The sequence below is a fragment of the Ascaphus truei genome, chromosome 2 (assembly GCF_040206685.1).
Source record: "Ascaphus truei isolate aAscTru1 chromosome 2, aAscTru1.hap1, whole genome shotgun sequence".
Taxonomy (NCBI): Eukaryota; Metazoa; Chordata; class Amphibia; order Anura; family Ascaphidae; genus Ascaphus; species Ascaphus truei.
In genome coordinates this window covers 100,556,024-100,572,795 of record NC_134484.1, presented here as the reverse complement: position 1 = coordinate 100,572,795, position 16,772 = coordinate 100,556,024, and the positions used below count along the sequence as shown (strand labels likewise).

The 16,772-nt window shown below is 43.6% G+C and overlaps 1 protein-coding gene across 1 annotated transcript in view; it reads right to left on the bottom strand.

The window, feature by feature from the left end:
* Window positions 1–9,763: 9,763 nt before the first annotated feature.
* CPA6 (carboxypeptidase A6) overlaps window positions 9,764–16,772 on the bottom strand; it is a 206,632-nt gene continuing 199,623 nt past the window's right edge. Inside the window, exons 10-11 of the mRNA XM_075589028.1 lie at window positions 12,709–12,793; window positions 9,764–10,079 (exon numbers count right to left, since the gene is read on the bottom strand). Of these exons, the coding sequence (XP_075445143.1) occupies window positions 9,892–10,079; window positions 12,709–12,793 (273 nt within the window). The 3' untranslated portion in view covers window positions 9,764–9,891. The remainder of the gene's footprint in view (window positions 10,080–12,708; window positions 12,794–16,772) is intronic.

The following is a 16,772-nucleotide window of genomic DNA, read 5'->3' as shown; positions in this document are numbered from 1 at the left end:
CAGAGCCAGCCAAAGTAGAAGCCATAGTTGAGTGGCCTGTTCCAAAAACCAAGAAACAGGTCATGGCATTTTTGGGCACCGCAGGGTACTATAGGAAATTTGTCCCACAGTACAGCGCCCTGGCCAAACCCCTGACTGATCTAACCAAGAAGCAACTGCTTGTGCTTATTACCTGGTCTCCTGCCTGTGAAACTGCTTTCCAGGCCCTGAAAACTGCGCTTGCTGGAGCCCCTATACTGGCTGCTCCAGACTATACCAAGCATTTTCTTATACAAACTGATGCCTCAGACTTTGGTGTGGGGGCTGTATTGAGCCAGGTGGGGGATGACGGCAAAGAGCACCCTGTGGTGTATCTAAGTCGCAAACTGCTCCCCAGGGAAGTGGCTTATGCCACCATTGAGAAGGAGTGCTTGGCGATTATGTGGGCACTCAAAAAGCTCCAGCCCTATGTCTATGGGAGGGCTTTCACGGTCATCACAGACCACAACCCCCTGAGTTGGCTACAGAGGGTATCAGGGGAAAATGCCAAACTGCTGAGATGGAGCTTGGCTTTGCAAGAATTTGAATTTACCATTCAACACAAGAAGGGCAGTGAAAACAGCAATGCTGACGGACTTTCACGCCAGGACTATCCCTCTGAGACTGAGTTCATTAATGGTGCCAGCAGTGCCCCACTCCCCGTTAGGGCCAGTGGGCCACAGGTCACCCATTAAGAAGGGGAGGTGTAGAGGGAGAAGGGGGGTGGCCCAGGATTAAAGGGGTTACACCCCATTTGGCCATCCCCATACCTCACCCGGGAGTCAAAGGGTTAACTGGGCTAAGACCCAGAACCCTTTTCCCATAGACTTCAGTGATTTAACCCCTGTAATGACATGTACATGTGTATTCCCCTGTTTCCCCTGTTCCATTGTAATGTCTGGTTTAATCAGTGTCTGCATCACACACACACTAGAATCCATCCGGGAGCACAAGGGTTAATAGTCCTTTAATGATTATAGCTCTTTGTGTAATTTTCCCGCCTTTTCAGGCACCATTTTGCAGGTCCCCATTGGCCGCCATTAGGGCTCAATGCATTCTAATGGAGAATCTTGTTGTTTTAGTCCTGTTTCCTGTAAAGACCAGCAAGTGGCGTCCGAGAGGGAGAGCGGCGGTTTCCCATTGAAAGTCAATGGGCTCATTGACTTCAATGGAGATTTCTCGAGGTAACTTTCGAAGAACAAGTTGGCTGCCGTCCAGACCGCAAACCGCAAAGCGGATACAATTTCCATAGGAGAGCTTTGATCACTTACAAGTCAAGGTCAACGTCAAGTGGCGTGGGAATAAACAGTTCTAGGGCCCCTAGGAATAAAATTCTTTTTGCCCCTAGTTCCTAGGCTTCCCCCCACTCGACCACAACCGGGTCCCCGAATCCTGGACCCCCGATAAGGGTCGAACCAGATGGAGCGGGTCGCGCCATAGGCTTTGCCGGCGGCGGCAGAAACGACTCAGAAAAATGACTAAGTGGAAAAAGCTGAAATTTGGTACTCCATATCTCCGGTTCCGGAGGGCCCAGCGGATCAAGGTTTGGGGTATCTGCAGTCACTGCTCCGGCATCACTGCAGAACCATCCTTGACCCTCCTGGACCAACCCGACGGAGTATGGACCCCCTTGAAAGTTCGGGACTTTTCCCATAGACTTCAATGGCGGAGAAACCCCATTGACTTCAATGGCGGCAATTTACCATTGAAAGTCTATGGCGGAGAAGCCCGTTGTTTTCAATGGGGATTTAGTGAAAAGCTGAGATTTCTTTTTTAGCGGAGATTTTTGTATTAAAGTGAAAAATGATTTAATGTGCATTTGTGTATCTCCGGTTCCGAAGGTCGTAGCAAGTCGCTTTTTGGACCATATGGTGTCCCAGTTCTGGCAATGAGAACTGGGAAGTTTGGACCTGCTAGACCCAACGGAACCGGATATTCTAATACGTTTATGTTTTATGTTTAATACTTTGTCCCAAGGTATGGACAAAGACCCAGAGGAAATTCCTTTACATACCAGGGTAGCAGATGGCCCTAGAGGCGACCCTATGTCTAGGACTTAAGTATTGTTCAAAGGGTTTTGTCACCCTCCCTGTTTATTTGTGGGTGGAGATGGCTCAAACCAGAGCAGTTTTTAAGTGTCCCATTTAACACCTTCCAACAAAGGTTTTCCTGCCAGAGATCCAAATGGGTAGACTGGCTGGCATTCCACTTGCATATGTGGGGCTACAGAAATGAGAACCCAGAGTTCTACTGCGCCTGTGCCAGCTAGCAGGGGGGCATGTATTAAAATGTGTTCCCACATTAAAGATTGTCTGGAGGTAATTGAAAACCAATCACAGGTACTTAATGTTAAGGATAGAGGGACAAAAGGTTTATAAACTGCTGTCCACCCTATATCCTTTGTCTTCGTTTGCTGATATGGTTACCTGATATCACCTGAATGATTACCTGATTGCTGAAGAGAAATGCTACATCATACTTCTCATTCCCCAACCCCTAAGTAAGTGTACTTCTTGTCTTACTGTATTATTCGTGTGTTCACCTATCCAAAGGAATAAAATCACTTTATTATATCTTAAGCCTCGTTCAGTTCAACCCCAGTTATTTTTGTGTAATATTAATAGACCTGTGTAGGCTATCGTCACATTGATAAAGTCCTTTTTGGATTAAATGTGTTGGTGCATTCATACACTGTTGTTTTTGAGCTTTTTGTGCATTAAATAGTTTTTCATACTATCTGGAGTTGTCCTGGAGTATTTGCTTCCTGGATTCTGGCTGTGCTTCTTTCAATTACCCTATCCTTTAATAGACATGGCTACTCTAGCCATCTCACCTTTCGCCTGCGCAAGGTACCTCCAATGATATCATATCTATACACTTCCAACTTCCGAGATAGGTATGCAAATAAAAGATATAAAAATAATATTTGCCAGGGTCTCAGGTACCTGTTTATAATAGAAAAAACTATGTACTTAACACACAAATCTGTTGTAGCAAAATGTGTCCGAAAATCTAAATACTCTCTCCAGAGCATGCAAAAGTTAATTCAGACCCCAAAGCATTACTTATTAAATGTTTTAATATATGTAAAAATACAGTGCTTAGATTACAGAAAAAGGACTACAAGACTATACAATTACAATAGATGCAGAACCATTTCTCAAAATAAAAATTATAAACATAAACAAAACTCCTATACATTACCATATGCCATAAATTTTCCCCAGAGAGGTCACTGGTGCGCAGCAAGATGAGATATCATATGTTTGCTCCAAACACACCTCTGTTGCAACCTGATTTTCATAAACCCTTGCTTAACTTTAAGTACAATTTTCCCCCATTGAAACAACATAATTCCACCCCTTCGTAAATCAGATTTCAGATTGACAGTTTTATGACATTTATACTTTCCCTCAATATCTAAACGCACTCATAACTTTCATTCTGTAATACTTACATGCACGTGAGCTACATCAATAGATTCTGACTGTCCTTACAGATTAATCACGACCGTCTTAATCCGAAATTTGAGCAAAAAATGGATATCTGTCCCTTAGTACCTGCTAAACCTGTTGTGTCTGTAATCATTATATGCCACTCGGGGCCACGGATACACACATGCAACTCCCAGCATGTTCAGCAGATGACGTCACATGATATTCTAATTTTTAATAAAGTCTCTCTTTGGTTGAATACTCTCCTAGCCACACCCCTGAACCTTGCAGAACCCTTTAGAGATTGCATTTGAAGGTAGTTCTAAAAGGATCATGTTTGTAAAGTTGTCAAAATGGTCACATTTTATTACCACCTCTGGTAAAACTACTGCCCTTACCTCCAGACTCCATCAGCTCCATACAACCCAACTGGTACTTTTAGTGGGCCGTACAGGATAGCCCCATCCCCCAATTAAGTTCCCTTTGAAATCCAGCATAGATCCATGACAAGTCATTAACCCCATGCATTGTATTTTGAAACCCAACTTGTACCTTCATTAACCCCTGAAGCACCAGAGGGATTAAAAAACATCTCATGATATTATCATGACACAGAGCTATCCGGAAAACCTGACCTGTTGTTTGTGACGGGGAGGAAGGGGTTAATACCTGATTTGCTATGCATTACTGTGGTTGCCCTGTCCCAGACGTTTTTGTTCCCCATTTACAAGCCATTCCCTGGCTGCCATGTGAAAAGACAAAATGCATTGCTCGCCATACCCTCTAACCGACACATGATGGCAGTATAGAAACCAGCATTTAAATGAGCTGTAGGTATTTTTATGACGGAGCCTCAAAGGAGTCTCAATGGGCTGTAGGTATTGTTATAACCGAGCCTCAAAAGGGGTTTCACAGATTTAGAGTCTCCCTGTCTAAAAGGGTGTCAGTTATGAAAAGACCCAGATACCCATAAGTTATACACGGCCGGCATTCTGAGGTATCACAGATGCCAGTCTATTGAAATTTATTGGTCAAAAATCAGACGGAGCGGCACCAAGTTATGGGTGTAGCCCAGGTATGCTAAGTGGCATGGGCGTCAACCTGACCCATGCGCCCTGCCCACCGGACAGCCCTTTTGATCGGTCTTATGAACTGTGGTTAACTTGGCTATTCGTGGTTTTTTTTGTTCCCACGAGGGGATTGGATCCACATGTTAAAGATAGCTTTGGGCAGTCTATAACTGTGGCTCCCCAGGTATCCCCAGTGTGATTCCTGAATTTTAATCCATGATGTATAGATGCAAGACTTTGTTCCAGCACACATCAACCAGTCCAGGAGTGAAGGGATTAACAACAACATAACCACAGGACTTTTAAAACCAAGGCTGCATTTCTTGCACTGGCAAGCAAAGGACAATTTATTTTGTTCCCTTATCCCAGTGAGTGTTGTTTTAAGTGTATTCTGCAGATGTCGTGTGTTTGTCTATTAAGGAAATAAATCACAATTTATTTTGCAACTTGTTCTGTTCAATCAAGTACCCAGAAATATAAATGTGTTAATAAAAGTTGGTGTCATCGTTACATTGTTCTATCTTGAGGACTTCAGCTGACCACCCCCCGGGTTACTGCTTAACAGGACTTGGAATAATAGATATCTTGATCATTATCAGTAGTGTATTTGTGATATAGGAGAGTGCAGAATCAAACCGAAAATATTAAAAAAATATAGAAAATTTTGTGCAATATGTCCAAACTCAAGATTAGATATTATTTCTGTGGTTACTCGTTGTCATATTCTAGCCTGCGGTACTCATGTTGGCCACCGGGATTGCTGCCACTCTCTCAATGTCTTGTTCTAGCCTGCAGTGCCTATACTTGTCCACCAGGATTGCTGCTGCTAAACTAAGGAACATTCCAGACCCTGAAACCTGACACCTCTGCACGAGTGCTCTACCTCTCAGCCTGCATATATAAACCTCCAATCCTGTTCCTCCCTTGCCTGTTTATACTGGTTCCTCAGTTCTTGCTAGGTTCCTGTGTTTACTGCTGTGCTAGCTATTGCTATCGTCCTGTTCCAGTCTCCTCGTTGCCGACCTCTGCTTGTTACCGGACTACGCTATCTGCCGCCTGCCTCTGACCTCTGCTTATGACCACTGCCACACTCCCTGCTGTTCCTGCCACAGGGATCCAATTCAGCCGAAGTCCAATCCTTTACACTCGTATAGTACCACAACTCACATGGCCCCAGTATTAAAAAGGCAGTATGAATCAAACAGATAGGGATCAGCTCCACGATGTCTCCTATCAGCCCCCTCTTGGTGAAGGTCAGGTGTATGGGGTGTGGCTGGTACAAGAAACATCAGGGCAACACCCCCAGGGATAGAAAAACACACACAATAGTGCAGATGCTTTTCCAATTTTATAGATAAATGAAAAGGTATAATATTTGCACTCACACATTAAAACACAAAAAAGCATCGAAGGTAGAGAATACAGGGTAAAATAAAGTTGAGAATTATAGGGTAAAATCCCACAGTAGGTTCTAGATGTTGGTCTCACTGCTTCTTCAACCTAGTGTGGCACCAGCTCTCACTTCGTGTCACTTCCGGTATCGCGGTCACGGTCCTGCTATAAGGGATTTGTCTGAACATTCAGGATGAATGCTGACAGAAAGTGATATAATCTAACCCGAAGCCACCACAGCCATCTTGCTTCCTGGCAAATCCTGCCCTTACTCTCCTGACAGGAAATCAGCCTCTCTTTGGTTGTCGTTGCCACTGGCCATTAAAAGGCAGGCAGTTGCTACTAGTCTTTGCTTCTGCAAAGTATTGGTCACCTTGTCCTATCTGAGCTTCCCCTTGCCTTTGTTTTGCCTGCTGCCTGTCTTGACCTTGGAACCGGACCTGACTACCCTTTGCCTGCCGCCTGCCTCGACCCCGGAACGTACCTGATTACCCTTGCATCCCAGGCCTCTGATCCCAGGCCAAGGTCTGTGTATTACTCCCTACCACTGCCCTGCGGGTCCGTATCCTGTTTGCAGTCAGCAAGGTTACACTTGCATAGCCTACACGGTGCCTCACTCTCCCCTTTTAGCAGTCGCAAGCGGCTCTACGCGTTTCGCAAATACTTCCTCAGGAACCGGTTACTGGAAACTGCGGAGAGATACCGGCACCCACTTCCGAGGTAAATATCTCAGGATGCAGGGGATCCCCAGAGCTGAAATGATGTGGTTCAGATCCGGAGACCCCCTGCTTCAAATCTATATACAAATAATAATAAAAAAAATACAAAACAATGTCACCAGTTCTGCTGCTTGAAGGTGGAAGGTAAGTAGATGAGCATTATGTAGTATTAATGTTGTAAATTAATTGAATGGATGTGTGAGACTTGTACAGTACTTTATAAGATGGCTCATGCAGTTCTAAGTGTAGCCACCAGGGAGCAGGCATTCTCTCCTATAAAAGTTATGGTGGTTGAAACCTATCCCAGCTTCATATTGCAAAGCCTGTATACCCAGCCTCAAACTGATGAGACCCAAAAGGTAGAAACAACAGTCTGTGAGTAGGTTTACTGGCTTTACGCTTAACCCAAGATGTGCTGAAAAACTGTGTAATGCGGCAGGCATAATAAGCTTATAGAGGTCCATATCAAAATGGAATTGAAGCAAAAGGTGACAATGTGTGCTCATTTGCATGTAATTTCCAAGAATCCCTTGTTACAGTGGAAGCAGATCAATGGTGATGATGGTGAAAAACAGAGTTATAGACCTGTCTGAGACGTGAATGTGCTCACAAGTGATATTTTCATCTGCTGTCTCCCATAAAAGAAGAGACACAAAAAGGATAACAACCATCACCATACATAATATGTAGGGCCATCTGGGATGTTTGCGGGGCTCGGTGCAGTGACATGTGCGGTGCGGCCTCGGCTCTTACCTTCTCCGGCGGCATCTCCTCCCGGTATCTCCCCCTATATGCTCTTGTCATTATGGCTCTGCGACGTAAAATAGCATTAACATGATAATGCGACGCCATTTGACGTCACAGAAACATAATGATGGTGTGAGATGCCGGGAGGAGACTAAATCTCAGGGGGAGTAGGTAAGACAGTTACAGAGGTCCCGCGCTCTCCCCCCGGCAATCAGTGCAGTGGCAACGACTGCATTGTAATCAAGCCGGCCCTGAAATATGCCCATCTACCCTGCTAAATGCTTTATTTATTCCAGATGCTTTTGGTTTACCTTTGTTGTACCGGTTTATCACCACTGGTGTGAGTTGCTCTTAATACACGGACCAGACTTTCTTACAAGTCACCAGAGCTTCAGGTTGTGACCCTTCATTCTATCCAGAAGAACTGGTCAGTAAGAAGGATTGATCTGTAAATCAGAGGTACTCCATATCATAACCCACAATGCAGCACATAGTGAGAGGGGGAATGGTAAGGTGCACTATAAACCAATAGCTATATATATTTTTGGGGGGATACACAAGGTCAAATTCAATCTGTTTTAAAGAAACCCCCTAATTTGATGGTATGTGTGTAAAACACATTTTTGGTCGATCCTAGAAGTTAGGGCCGAGCAAACATTGGGAATATAACGTTTTTAATAAAAAAACCTTTAGCTGCCAGAGGGGTTAGATACGCATTGTGAAAGTGATGTCCCATTTCAGTAGATAGATTTTTCTTAGGCCCCCTACATGAATATTTAAACCTTTATTGAATATGTATGTATGTGCATCTTTATTTATATAGCGCCATTAAAGTACATAGCGCTTCACAGCAGTAATACACGTGACAATCATATAAATAACAAATAACACATAATGGGAAGAAGTGCTTCAGACATAGAGTTGACACTTAGGAAAAGGAGTCCCTGCCCACCGTGGAAACCGTCTCTGTACTTGGACAGGGTCTGGTCCCAGACCACAACCTTCAGGGCTGCGCAGCGTTCTGGCTGTGTCCCTGAAGTAACAAACAAGTAAAGGGGCCGGGTCCCCACCTAAGGGCCTGTCCCTGTAGCAACCACAAATTTGATCTGTGAGTAGGGCCTAGCTGGGACCTAGGGGAGATCTCTGGCCTAGTGCAGGGCTACTTGCCTCCCTGCACCTATACACCCTCCACTGTCTGTGTCCTAGCTCTACTGACACTCGTGCTCCACTGTCAGCTTCCTGACTCCAGCGCGCAACAATGTATTCCCTTTGCAGCAGGAGAATCTGTAAGCGCTATTGGCTGTAATGCAGCAGGTGATATGGATGAAAGGGCAGTCCCCAGAGGCTTCTGGATAATGTAGTTCCTTTAGAGCCTCTACTCTATTGGCGCCACGTGCGCTATCTTTACCGCGTATGCGCAATGCTGTAATGGCCGCCGCTAGCACTATCTGCGCCTGTGCAATCTGTAATGGCCGCCGGGACTCCACACACTGACTGCGCATGCGCGAACCTCGCGCTAACCCCAACATGGCTGCCGAACACCTTCTGCGCATGCGTGACACTCCGCGCATGCGTGAACACTTTAAACATAGCGGTGCCCTGCAAAGGGAGCCGCCGGCATGCCCGTCGCCACCCGCAAGCACCCCTACCATAACGGAGGTAAGGAAGGGGGAACCGGGGAGCCAGAGGGGACCTGGCTACAGTTATATAGGATTCAAAGATGGAATAAAGTATCTTCTCCAACACAGTGAAGTCTCTCAGTCCCATTCGCATCAATGGAGAGCAGCATCACAGTGTATTGAATTAGGACCGTAGTTGCATCTGGCATAAAATAACATTGTTTTATGGATAATTTTATGGTTTTATGGGCCTGAGCCATGGCCCCATGATGATTCATGTTGCCCCCACAAGAAACAGAAAAAAAAATGCTCTTTTAAAAAGAAAGTTAACCCATTGGTTGCTGGACTTCTCCCATTATTTAACCCTTGCATGGCTTTATCGCAACATCAGGGTTCCCCATTGCTGAAAATAGAGCAGTGGTCAGGAAACTCTTGGGGACATGGTGGCAGTGTCACAGGGCATTTGTGAATTCCCATTGAGTGTACTCATGATGTTGCAGAGTATTTCCATGAACTCGCTGCGTGTTCCCGTAATGTTTTGGTGTGTTCCTGTGACATAAGTGGGACCCAAGTGAACAACCTTCTTGTTGGTCACTGAAGTTGTGTGATTAAGATTGACCTTGACGCAAGAAAGTCAGGTGAGCGTTCACATATAGACTATGCCCTGTCTCAAAATAATTAGTGTTGCTCGACCTTATATCCACAAATGTAAAGATTCTGCAGCATTACATTTTAACATTTTTATTTATTTATTGGGCAGAAAGTCACCATTTTTTAAAAGAGTATATTAAAAGACACGTTTCAGTGTGTATTATAACATGATGTTTGAAACTGTGGACCCATAGAATATAAAGCAGACAATGAATATCAAAATAAGAAAACATTTTGGTTCTTAGCGGCACCGCCTGAGAAAATGCATTGTGATGTTTTTCACTGCAAGCATTGTTTCCGTACAAGTTGGTTTAATATGGGACTCGGGTAGTAGGAATCCATAATATCCAGTGTCACGAAGTTCAAAGGCAAATGTGTATGGTATGCCAGTGTTGTAGGCCCAATCCATGGAGCTACCTGAGCTCAAATCTGAAAAGCAAAGCATAAATATAAAAGTCTTGGATTGCTGGGTAATGCAATTTAATAGGGTCTGTGCGTCAGAGAAAAAACTAGTGCTCTTGAAATTAAAATGTAACGTCTGTTTTCTCTAAACTGGGGAAGCAGCTGCAAATCATTATTCGCAATTTAAAGCAGCAATCACCCATACAATTATATTTTTTGCAATATATTCTGTAATGTGCTACTTAAAATTCCAGGGATTCCCCTATTCCTGAGTTTATACATTTTTCATTTGCCTGTGAAAAAAAAAAAAAAAAAAAAGAACATAGGTTTAATTGTAAGCACCGCATATTCAGGAAGTGATATTTTACATACAGCTCTAATCTCACATCTCTATGGCCTAGAATATTGTATTGTATCTTGTATGTACATTTAGTCACCTGTTCACAATACATATGATAGAAGACTGTCATTAGTGTACAAACCTATTGTAGCCCTCTTACCCCTTTTATGGGAAGAGTCTACGGGTGCTGATATTACCTGTTGGCTCACAGGGATCTGAGACTCCGCCACTGATAGCCTGGGGTATACCTGAGCTATTGGATGACAGCGCCTCCACCTGTAGGGGATCCCAATTGGTGGGTCTAACCCCATGCAGGAACAATAATAATACTACACAGAATACAACAATAACCTTTACTAAGTGTGTGCATATATATATATATATATATATATATATATATATATATATATAATCAAAAAATAAATAGATGATACCGTTCTGTGGCTAACGAAATGCTTTTATTTGTGCGAGCTTTCGAGATACACTGATCTCTTCTTCTATATATACGCAATACAATACCGTTTGAAGATGAATATCAGAGGCAGCACTCCAGGTAAGTGGTCAAAAGAAATTTGTATTAACAAGACATCTTAGCCAACGTTTCGGTCCTCGTGCGGGACCTTTCTCAAGGTGATGTGAGTTACAGAGTGAATAAGAACACATATATATACCCTCAAAACCCATGATACACAGGTGTGCCACATAAACATAATTGAACAATGCATTTGCATACATAATTGGAGACTGTCAAACCTGCAGCTATATCCAGCGTTGCCTGAAACATGTGGGTCTGCACCTGTGTTGGAATGCACTAACCACATGAACATGGTTGGACAATGCATTTGCATACCTAATTGTATGTCTGTCATACCTGCAGCTAAGGCACAATGGCAAAAAGAGCCTCTAATGAATAGAACTTTCCTGGAACCAGGGTCACGAATGGTGTATGAATAGTTCCAGTAAGCTTAACTCATGCCTTCCCTCTTCCAAAGCCTTTTCACATGCAGGCAACTGCTGGGACAGGGAAAATAGCAGGCAGCTGAACTAGGGAGAAATGAATCCCATGAGCTGCAAAGGGAGACAGAGAATATGGAATCTGGTTCCAGGACAAGAACTGAGGGCTGTCACTGTGACTGTTGCTCCCTGAATGAGCAACAGAAATGTATAAGCACAAGTGTGTTTATACTGTACATTTCTGTTGCTCATTCAGGGAGCAACAGTCACAGTGACAGCCCTCAGTTCTATTCATTAGAGGCTCTTTTTGCCATTGTGCCTTAGCTGCAGGTATGACAGAGTCTCCAATTAGGTATGCAAATGCACTGTCCAACCATGTTCATGTGGTTAGTGCATTCCAACACAGGAGCAGACTCACATGTTTCAGGCAACGCTGGATATAGCTGCAGGTTTGACAGTCTCCAATTATGTATGCAAATGCATTGTTCAATTATGTTTATGTGGCACACCTGTGTGTCATGGGTTTTGAGGGTATATATATGTGTTCTTATTCACTCTGTAACTCACATCACCTTGAGAAAGGTCCCGCACGAGGACCGAAACGTTGGATAAGATGTCTTGTTAATACAAATTTCTTTTGACCACTTACCTGGAGTGCTGCCTCTGATATTCGTCTTCAAACGGTATCGTATTGCCTATTTTATACCATACAGGATTTGCACCCACATTGTTTCAACCAGACGGAGTGCCTATTGTTCTGAACCATCTTATATATATATATATATATATATATATATATATATATATATATATTTATATATATATATATATATATATATAGTGAATGCGCTGATCACGCCTAAAGGGGTGGGCATCCTTTGGGGACATTCTGTGGGTAAAGTGACCATGGGACTCCTCTGGTACGGTGTACACGTAGACTAAATGTTGAATTTGAGAACAATATGGCCGCCAGGCTCATCCTTGTCTTTGGCAGGGAACAGAAATGTAATTGGGAGATTACGTTGCTGTTTTCTATTGGTTACTACAGCTGCTATATTTGTAGTTTTCAGACAGAAATTAAAGGAACTGAAACCTAAATTTTACCAGCAAATGGGGGTACCCCAGGTGCTGGAAGCAACATGGATGTGCTCAGCTCGCCCCCCCCCCCTTTCCCCCAGTTATTCTAAAGTAAGAGGGGGGGGGGGGAATTGTTGGTTTGAAAGGTATTACAAAGTGCATTTGATTTTTTTAACTCCTGTAACAGGGGCCAGCAATGCAGATCAGGGGCCAGCAATGCAGATCGTTAACTAATATGAATGGAGTTGGTATACTGTAATACAAAAAGGTTTAAGTAAAACTTACACAAAATGGTGGAGGCTGGACCATGCCTGTAACTCACACCATAAGCTGAGCGTAGAGCTAGTACAGCATTACGGGCAGCCGTTTCCTGTATCAAGGGAAACAAAGTAAATAAATAACTAAGAAAAAACAACAACAAAAAAACACAGGAGACCAAATTCAGACTTACAAAAACGTTGCTAGTTGAAGCACTAGGAAATAAATATGAACATGTTAATTGACTGCGGAAGGAGATTTCTATCTCCATCAGTGGAGAACAGCACATGGCTCATAAACGTAATTCTCACTAGGCCTCATTCACTAAAAGGTGGTAATATATTTTATTTGCCATATGTGCTAGTTGGACAAGTTACTAGCCTGAGTTATTTATTTTAAAAACAACACTTGCTATCTTGACTCAAACGACCATATGGTAAGTAGGTAATTTTCATGGTAAAACACATGATTTTCTACAGATTCCATTTTTTTCAAAGGATGTGACGTTATCGAAAGGAAGTGACGTCACATCCTAAAAATATAGATGGTTCACATGGTTTACTACAACCAATCAGATTGAGGATATACCATGTGATGCCTCACATGGTATATCTCACAATCCGATAGGTTGGAGTAACGTGATGGCAGCCATCTTGTTTTTTGGTGACGTCATCTTAAAGGGAGTGAAGCACAGCCTTCCTGATTTGCTGGCTTCCTTCCCTTTACATGACGTCCCATCCTTTTTAAAAAAAAAAAATATTCTGCCACATGGTACGATTGGATTGGAGGTGTATTATTTGACACTCTCAAATGTGACATCACAGGCCTTATACAGTAGGGCCCCGCTTTACAGCGTTCCACTCATACAGCGTTGCCCAATATATACCCATATTCATTAGGTTCGGCGCTTGTTCAGTATTTCCGGTGATTTTCGGCATGACGCGCACAGCAGCTGAGTATCCGGCTATCACTAAGCAACAGTTTTAGCGCCTGCGCAAGTCCTTGTCAGATGCCATTTGTCAGCGAAACAGTCGGTTTACAGCTCTGCATCTTGGTTTTCAAAAGGTACAATACAGTACATTAGGGCCCCGCTTTACAGCGATTTCCGCTTTACGGTGGCAGCCTGAAACGGAACCCGCCATCTGAGCAGGGCCCTGCTGTATAAGGCCTGTCCCGTCTCATTTGACCTCAAGACGACGACGGGACCACATCCGCCAATGGATTGGATTACAAATACAGAAGAGAAGACTGAAGAAAGAAGAAAAGAAGTTACCTGAATTTGAGGTGCATTGTGTTGTGGATCGAGAGCTTCCTGATGCATTCGGAATCGGAGGGTGAAGACATCAAAAGGTAAGAAAACCATTTAAAGTATGTAATTTTATTTTTATTGTATTTTTAATTTTTTTGGTTGCCCATTTACTGCCAATCTGTTTGTTTATGCTCCTTTAGGGCTATAGATGAATACAGTGACAAGCAATGCATTTTTTGGCAAATGCTTGTTTTTGTTTCTTTTATAAGTAGTTTTGTTGGTTGGTTTGTTTAAATATTGTGTTTTTTAGTTGATTATTTTTTTATATTTTAATTTTTTATTCTTGTTTATTTTGGGTGATTGTTTTTTTGGTGTTTGCTTTTTTGGTTTCTTGTGTTTTTTATTGTGCTTGCTTTTTTTAAATTTATGGTTTATTTTTAGTGTTTTTTTTTTATTGTCGTTTATTTTTGGTGATTGGTTTGATTTTTATAATGTATTTTTGGTGCTTGTTCTTTCTTAGGCTGCGTCCCGGGTGAAGGGAGCCGGGCGGAGGCGTGCTGAGGCTGAGGGAAAGCGGGTGCTTTTCCTGGCCTTAGACCGCACGCCGTCCGGGTGCGTGTCGGGGGGGGGGGAGGGGGGCTGTGACGTCATGGAGCTGGTTCGCCGTGATTGGGCGAACCACTCACGTGACCGGCCCTGCGCTCCCTTGAGCGCTTGAATTTTGCGTAAGCGAGCCCCTGCTAAAGCCGCTCTCATTGCGCTTAAGCGCTGACCATGCCCGAGGCCTTAGCTTGCCCATTTATTGCTATAGTGGCAAAGCATGACCATTTATTTTACACTGTGCCAATCAATGGGTAGTGGGGGCTGAGGGTGGGGGTAGTTTCCCCTGGGAGAGTGGTCAGGCCTGCCGGTGGGCAGCAGAGGAGGGGGGAGTAACCTTAATTACTATAGTGGTTACTAACCGCTAAAGTGATTAAGGGCCATTAGTTTGTATTTTGTATTGTTATGTTCCTGCCAATGGAGGACAAGGACGGGGATGAGGATGAGGACGGCCTTTATCCTGGCAGGGGTAAGTGCAAGTTTTTTTTTTTTTTTTTTTTACTTTATGCTGGCTGGTTTTATTTTAAATGGGCAAATACACTATAATCCATATCTGGATAATAGTATTTTTGCCCTTTACTGTACTGTATGTGTTGGGGTGAGTTTGTATTTATTTTAATGTATTGCACTGTAATTTTTGGGGGGGAATTAGGTAAAAGCTCTATTAGCCATCTTTGGTTAATAGCACTTTAATCCATTCCTGTTGTTGGTACAGGGGGTGGGTGAAGGTGGTAGTTACTCCAGGGTGGTGTTTAGGCCTTGCGGGAGGGTAGCGCAAGGGGTTAACCCCTTCATTATATAACCGCTAAGGTAATGAAGGGGTTAACTTCTACGGCCACCCTCCCTCAAGGCCTAAACACCCACTGGGGCCTTCTGGGGGCACACCTGGGGCAACTACAAGCTTCACCTACCCCCTTTACCAACAACTATGAAGTGTCATGGTTAGCCGCTTAGGTAATGAAACTGGCTGCAATTTTTTTATTAACGAACAGGATTGATACCGGATACCGGAGGCCGGCGGACACCCCCGGACACCCAGGGTTGCCACCTCTCCTGGTTTGACCTGGAGACTCCGGGTTTCGGGCACTTGCCTCCAGGCTACTGGTTTAGCCTGTCAATCTCTGGATGGTGGTGGGGTACGGCAGCGTCTCTGGTATTCTCCTGAAATTCCCCCTCCAGATACAGTGAACAAGGCTGCGCGGCGTCAAATGACGCCGGGTTGCCATGACAACAGGACGCTACGTGACATCGTGATGATATGCGGCGCGGCGCAGCATAATATCATAATGTCACGTAGCGTCCTGTAGTCACGGCAATGCGGCGTCATTTTACGTCGCACAGCCATGTTCTCTGCAGTTGGAGGGGGAATTGCAGCAGGATGCCGGGAGCCGCACCAAGTAAGGGATATATTTTTTTCCCTCCGGGTTGGCCTTCAGTAGAAGGTGGCAACACTGCGGACACCCATGGGGGTCCCCCCCGGCCTCCGATATCAATCCTGTGCAGTAAAAAGAAAATGCTTTGATGCATCTTGCAGTATCTTTAGCGCCAGATTTTAAAGTTCGATAAGCGTATCGCTGTTTAGTTTATAGCAATTACTGGCAAAAAAAAAAGCGATTTGGAGCTTTTTTGGCATGTCGGAAATACTTTTTGCCTCAGAGTGTTAAACGTTAAAGACGTTAAAAAGCCGTTATAGTGCACAGTTATCACTGTTTAGTGAATAGGCCCCTATTAGTGAAACTGGCACGCTGGCTGAAAAAACAATTGCATTCATTTGAAATACGTTACGGACTCAATTTTATAAACACGTGCCATATCTGGCAATATCTAATTTGTATATTGTCCTCTTGCTGTTCACTCAAAGCACTGGACATATATTTATGGGGGGCAACGACCCAAATTAATTTATTTTCTTTGCTACAACTACTGTCCATTTTGCCATAAGGAATCTTTGGTAAACAACTGCAGTTAGAGAATCTATTCAGAACTCAGTTCCAGCAAGAATTTGAAATTGGGAAGGTCATATATGTCCACAAACTAGACATATAGATATTATGTACACATTCAATATGTTGAGTGGGCGAAGTGAATGCAGAATGCTGTCTTACATTGATGGAAACACATGCACATACAAAGTTGTAAAACTTTGCCCATTCTTACTGCAGTACAATTGTATGTGCATGTGTTTCCATCAATGTAAGAAAGCATTCTGCATTCACTTCGCCCACTCAACATATTGAATGTT